Source organism: Leuciscus leuciscus (assembly GCF_965113295.1).
Source record: "Leuciscus leuciscus genome assembly, chromosome: 16".
Classification (NCBI taxonomy): Eukaryota; Metazoa; Chordata; class Actinopteri; order Cypriniformes; family Leuciscidae; genus Leuciscus; species Leuciscus leuciscus.
In genome coordinates, this window is record NC_138740.1 from 14,449,845 (window position 1) to 14,456,917 (window position 7,073).

At 36.2% G+C, this 7,073-nt stretch overlaps 1 protein-coding gene across 5 annotated transcripts; it reads right to left on the reverse strand.

Annotated features, from left to right (window-relative positions):
• Positions 1 to 147: 147 nt before the first annotated feature.
• Positions 148 to 6,175, reverse strand: rbm11 (RNA binding motif protein 11). Of its 5 annotated transcripts, none has more exons than XM_082141466.1 (6): positions 6,055 to 6,175; positions 4,944 to 5,100; positions 4,803 to 4,891; positions 3,606 to 3,702; positions 1,280 to 1,438; positions 148 to 1,150 (listed from the first exon to the last, which is right to left on the reverse strand). In XM_082141466.1, the coding sequence occupies exons 2-6, from the start codon at positions 5,064 to 5,066 to the stop codon at positions 1,037 to 1,039; spliced, it is 582 nt and encodes a 193-aa protein (XP_081997592.1). In that variant the 5' UTR covers positions 5,067 to 5,100; positions 6,055 to 6,175; the 3' UTR covers positions 148 to 1,036. The 5 variants fall into 5 exon arrangements, with proteins under 5 accessions (XP_081997592.1, XP_081997589.1, XP_081997588.1 ...); XM_082141463.1 differs by having other exon boundaries at positions 4,803 to 4,866; positions 4,953 to 5,100; positions 6,055 to 6,173; XM_082141462.1 differs by having other exon boundaries at positions 4,803 to 4,866; positions 6,055 to 6,173.
• Positions 6,176 to 7,073: the final 898 nt, after the last annotated feature.

Consider the following 7,073-nt stretch of genomic DNA (forward strand, 5'->3'; position numbering starts at 1 on the left):
AAAAATATATATATGCAATATTACTGTTTTTGACTTTTTAAATAATGTGTATACACACAGTACAAGAATAAATATATAAATATATATAAATATATATATAAATCATTTTATTGTAAGAAAAATGAACACTAGCATTCAGAAGTTTGGAGTCTGTAATTTCTTTTAATGTTTCTGACACAATTTTTTTTTAAATACAGTAAAATTGTAATATTGTGAATTATAAATACAATTTAAAATAACCACTTTCTATTTGAACGCATTTTAAAATGTAATTTATTTTCAGCATCATAACTCCAGTCATGAAACATTTATAATTATCAACATTGTTGTAAAATTAATATTATATAAAACTTTCAGGAAATTTTCTTTCAGGATTATTTGATTAATTGAAAGTAAAAAAAAAAAAAAAGCAGCATTTATTGGAAATGGAAATCTTTTGCAAAATGTCAATGTTTTTAATCAGTGTACAGCATAATTGCTGATCAGAAGTATTAATTATTCACGCATATCTCAAGGTTTTTGTTATGTTTGTACATTTCTTCTTAATTAATGCCAACACCAGAACCAACTGAAATACATTGTATTCTTGCACTTGGTGAATAAAAATCTCCTTAAGTCTAAAGTCTAAAGTTAATAGTTATTGCATCTTATCATACCAGTTCAATTCAAGAGAAGGAGAGGCTTTCACTGTCTAACCCACAACAGACTATTCAAGGTAATAAGAGTGAACGATTGAATGCCCTTAGAAATGGCCATAAATTATCATCCAATATAATAAATGACATTTTACGTCACTGTAATATTTTATGCCCGCCACTAAATATGTCATTGTAAAAATGCTAATTGACCAATCAATCATTATGCTTTTGATTTTGCAACTGCACGAGATGCAAAGTCCTACTGGAGTTGAACATGAGATGAAGTTTATCAGCAAGTCACAAAAACAAACATTTCAGATCATCAGATTTGTGTTTCAATGTTTCAAGAAACAATAAGGTGCATTTAGATTGCTTTATTAGAGCATTCACACTCAGATTTACAGCTTACAGTCTGAATCAGTGCTACCAAAAGCACTCACTGGAATATATGGTGTATTTTTTTGTGCAAGAGGTGTCAGGATGCTTGTACAGCGTCCACTGTATTGTTGTCTCTGAAAATTAAACGTTCATCTGGATTTTACATTTAAACTCAGCCTGTAAAATAAGATTTACACTCGTTTTTGCTGTTAGGTTCGAATTTTATAGCATTTTTTACTCGTTTTTTTACCCTCTAAACTTACATTTGCACAACCTTCTCTGGTGCTGGCTGACCTATAGAGCAACAGATTCTCATCCAGACAGGACGTCCAAGGAGGGTATCCAGAGTTCATCCACTGCTGGAGGGGTGGACAGTACCACACGACTGGAGGACACACATCCAGAGGCCTGCTGCTGTATACCTGAGACACAAAGAATACAACACCCGGAGGTATTTTCATATTTTCTTCTCAAGTGTGCTCTTGTAAGCTCTATTTGTAGATTTAAAGGCAGGGAAGGAGATTTTTGGTTATACTGGTTAAAAGTCTCTTAACATCCTGATAGCAATCACCAAGTTAAAGGGATAGTTCACCCAAAAATTATAATTAGCCCATGATTTACTCACCCTCAAGCCATCCTAGGTGTATATGACTTTCTTCTGTCAGACGAATACAATCGGAGTTATGGAGAATGGCTGGTTTCTGTTTTGAAGTCCATCAAAGAGCATCCATCCTTCATAAAAGTGCTCCACAGGGCTCCGGGGGGTTAATAAAGGCCTTCTGAAGTGAAGCGATGCGTTCGTGTAAGAAAAATATCCACATTTAAAACTTTATAGACTAAAATAACTAGCTTCCGCCAGACGGCCTATGGAAGTCGACTTACGCCAAAAGAGTAACACTTGATGTATGATGTAGGATGTAGAAGTAGAGTAAGCTTTGATGCCTCTCGCGGTTCAAACAAATAGGGCTGGGCAACAAACTCAAGATCCTCCCACATTTCTCTTTAAAAATTCTCATTTTAGACTTCTAATTCGTGACCGGTGTTTTGTTTTGCTCTATCCTCTGCGCTTCAGTGCGTCATGCGTCAGGTCAAAGGTTACTCTTTCGCCGTAAATCGATGTGACTAGAGGATGGATACCCGACCCGAGCCCGACGGGCCGGGCCAGGTTCGGACAGATATTTAGAAATTATGTTCGGGTTCGGGTCGGGTTCGGTCAAATCAGCGCGATAAGGCATTGAACATTTTAAATTTAAAACAGCTTATTATGTAGGTAGTCAATGTGCCTGATGCCTTCACTTGATGCAAACGTTTGTTTTTGTGATTAAAATACATGTCAAATATTACCATAACATCTGTCTTCCTGTGTGCGGGAATTTGTTTATGTAGCCGTGACAACGAAACACGTGCATGCGCGCCTGTGTTAAGTGCGCTTGTTGCTCCGTGCACGCTGATGCACTCATCCTGTTGACATTTCCAAATGCCTTCCTACAGTTGCTTAATAAAAGCGGGCTTTCCACACAAACAAACGTACATGTGTCATTAGTATGAAAAAAAAATGGGATTTTAACTGTCGGTCTCGGGTCGGGCTCGGACATAAATATCTTTATGCCTGTCGGGCTCGGGTCGGGTTAGGTTACTGCTCTGTCGGACGCGGCCCGGGCTCGGACAGAAAAATTCGGCCCGCTCCGCACTCTAGTACGAACATCTGTTGGAAGCTAGTTATTATAGTTGATAAAGTTTTAAATATGGATATTTTTCTTACACAAACGCATGGTTTCGCTTCAGAAGGCCTTTATTAACCCCCCGGAGCAGTGTGGAGCACTTTTTTGATGGATAGATGCACTTTTATGGACTTCAAAACAGAAACCGGCCATTCACTGCCATTATAAAGCTTGGAAGAGCCAGGACATTTTTTAATATAACTTTGGGTGAACTATCACTTTAAGTGGTCTAAATGTGTTTATATGTATACTGTATATATCATCTGTGGAAGGCGTAGGACCATACATTGTTTGTCCAATCATTGAATTCGATGGCCTAACTGCCTGTCAGCGTATTTCCATACGTCCGCGCACCTGCTCGCGCAGACATAGCACGTCATCCGCACGTTTCATTTTATGCAGAGAAACAGCAGCCACCTTCTACAGTTCCTCCTGAACCAAAACAACAAGCTTATGCTGTTTTCACGCCATAACTAGAGATGGAAACCCGTGACGTTATACTCGGAGAAGTTCGTGACTCTAAATTGTACATTTCAATGGCAACACTATCAACGGCTAAATGAATCTACAGAAGTCAGGTGGTACAGGTCAGAGCTCTTTAAGTTGTTTATGTTCATTATTATTGTAATGTTTTCTGCTTCGAGAAATGAGGTAGTTAAACGCCATCTCTCGTCTTGTGACGCTTTGCTGACGCTGCTGTACGCGTTCATGTGTTTTGAAGAAGGCGTGGCTTTGGAGATGCTCTGAAGGAAGGGTGGGATCTTATGCTTTCAAAGCTAGCTTGCTATTGCTAGCCTCTCCGAAAATTGCCTACCCTACCTTTAAGGAAGAAACATGATGATTATATTTTTCTCTTTGTGTATGTTACCATGTCACTCCAGCCACATGCTTCATTAGAATGGTTCTCCACACCTGGACTGCCATTTAAATTCAAAACCATATTGTCCTGGTGCACAGCATCAGCACTGTATGGAAAACGTTGAAGGGAAATAACAAGAGTATGCGAAATTGCAATAAATGTCACACAGTTAAAGGTGATGATACACGGGGCAACTTTTTGAGCAATGCTGCTGGGCAATCTTGCCGAGCGATTGTTGCTTGGGCACTTTCCCATTGAAAATGGGCAATACATTTCTATCTGGATAATTTAGATCGGTCGGGGGCCCTGTGTCTCGTTGACGGCAACATTGCCCAGCAACTTTGTTCAAAAAGTTGCCCTGTGTATCATCACCTTTAAAAACAATTAAAACACAACACATTACATTTCAACATGCTAAATATCACTAATCTTACAACAAAAGAAAACACTATACTGTTCAAAAGATTTTTCAATGTTTTTGAAAGAAGTCTCTTTTGCTCTGCATTCATTTGATCAAAAATACTGTAAAATTTGATTACAATATGAAATAAATGTTTTCTTTTAGAATATATATTTTAAAATGTAATGTATTCCTGTGATGGTAAAGCTGCATTTTCAGCATCATTACTCCAGTCAGAAAATGCTGCTTAATATTTTTGTGGAGGATTCTTTGATGAACAGAAAGTTCAAAAGAAGAGCATGTGATTTCGGCAAAAGCCAAATTGTTTAACTTTCTTCTTCTACAGACGCATCACGTGAATTTACATTTATTTCAGCCTGAGGCTTATTCATTTCACTTTTGGTGTGAAAGGGCCTTTACATGTGCCAAAAATAGATATTTTTTTGTTATTAAAAAACAAACAAGCAAGCCCAGCCCAGGTGAGGAAAAGTAACGCAAAAGTAATGTAACGCATTACTGTCCATGAAAAGTAACACAATTAGTTCTATATATCCTTTTTAAGGAGTAACGCAATATTGTAACATTACTTTTAAAAGTAACTTTCCCCAACATCGCCCATCTCCAATGAAGTACGTTCTTGTAGTCTGTAGTTTGACCTTGTTGCCTGAAATACCACTGTGGTCCAGTGATTAGTAACCCACAAAGAAAACAGCCCTTTTTTAATACCCATAATGCCAAACTCAGCCATAAACAAAAACACTGACAAAAGTGCATGAAACTGTACCTTTTTTTGTAATCTGACACACCTGTTTGCTATCAGTCCATTCTCCATGTGGTATGCAAGCATGTGATTTCTGTGATAATGGCCACCTAAAAATAACAAAGCACAAGCATTCTGTTAAGATAACACATCTGCCTCTAACTCAACACTGATTTTAGTTACCCACCAATTTTACATTGTAACTTGATTGGCTGCCCATAGAGCCAGATTCCATTGAGTAGTTCAACTGCATACGGAACAGCTTCAGCATGCTTATAATAAACACATCCATAAGGAGCCTGCTGTCCATCTCGGAATATATGCACCTTGTTTACTGGCCCAGCCTGGTAAGTGAATCACATATGAAAAAAAAAATATGAAAAAAAAGGTATGTATGATTTTATTTATTTATTTTTTACAATTTCACACTACAACAACAACAACAACAACAATAAAATCTTAAAATAAATAAATAAAAATAAACAAATGGCCAACAATCATAATACGTTACAATTATAATATTAATAATAATAATTATAATCAAATAACCATAACAACAACAATAAATTACCATTTAAATGAATGAATGTTCTAATGTCTCAAACAGATATCATTCTTTAAAAGTTTATTGATAAGATTTTAGGTCAATTTGTTTCTTAAATTATAGCCATAAAGCCTGTCTAATTTAATGATTAAAAGCTCCTTGACATGATACTCTAAACCGGGGGTTTTAAACTGGGGTCCGGAAACTCCAGAAATGAGTGACAGGGGGTCTGTGGAAAAGTCTAGAGAAAAACTGTATAAAAATAAAAAAATAAAATTATATATATATATACACCTACTATTCTTTTAATTCATTAATTTATTTATTTGAATCTGATTTTATATAAAGATCTATTTTTGGCACTGTTAAATACATGTATATGACTGATTAATATTCAATAAATTAATTCATAAATCATATATTTAACAGTATATTACTGTAAGGAGTAGGAAAAATAAATATAATGTAACTTAATAGAGACTCATTTTAGATTTATAATATCAGTGTATAAATTGGGTGTTTATAAAAGATAGAAGCCTTTTCAATTTTAGGATATCAACAGTCACACGAGGATGATCTTTGGAGTCCATGGCATCTAAAGACTGAAACCTTTGCTCTACACGTTAGCAAACGTACCCAAGAAATATGGGATGCAATAACCGATTTGTCAAGAAGATAAGATTTGTCATTGCATATAAATAAATAATCTTCAAGACTCTGAACAGGTGAATGATGATGGCCTGGATGAACTCACCTGCAGAAACAACTCGAACAGAATCTCCTCCGTCACACAGCTGTGGATGTTTCCCACGAGGATGGTCTTGTCGAGATCTCTGTCCCCGTCAAACATTCTCTAAAGCGATTTTAAGGGTTTGAAATGTTAGATTAAATTTTTGTATATTCTTTTCGGTTGATGTTAGACAGTCATGCACTCTTTTTATAAGGACGGTGTTTGGTTTGTCGTAATGAATAACTGAATTGCGACACCGCAGTACCACCGCGAGCCACTAGATGGCGATATCGCCCCTAAAATATCTGGACGAAAAGTGGGATATACTGTATCTGCACTGATCTATTTAAATAATCAGTTATATAGATGAGTGGCATGTCATTGCAGACGGTAACAAAATTTAAGTTTTGAAAGTGGCATGGTATAGATAGCACAAGCACACTTTTCAAACGACACCTGCGGTTACTCTAAATAAGCCACCTGTGTGAACTTAAAGGGACAGTGCACCCCAAAATGTTAATTATGTCTTCCGCTGAACACAAAATAAGACATTTAGAAGATTATGGGTAACCAAACAGTTGGTGGACCCCATTGACTTCCAAAAGTTTTAATTTTTTTTATACTATGGAAGTAAATGGTGCCCCACAACTGTTTGGTTACCCATAATCTTCTAAATATTTGTGTTCAGCAGAAGAAAGAAATCGGTTTGGAACGACGTGTGGGTGAGTATTAAGTGATTACAGAAATGTCATTTTTGGGTGAACTATCCCTTTATTATACTACTTGTATTATATAATATATGAATATACATTTTTGTGAACTATGAATGATTTATATATTTAACTAGATAGTTTCCCAAAGTTATGTTGGTCAACCAATGTAAAAAATAATATACACGCAGTCCATCTAAACGCATGTTTAATTCAGTTGTAAAATCCCAGCTTTTTTCAAGCTTCTTGTTGAGTCCTGTGTTTCTTCTCAACAAATCCGACAGAGAATCAGGATCAGATTTCAGGAATGTGCCACCTGTAGGTGGATGTTGT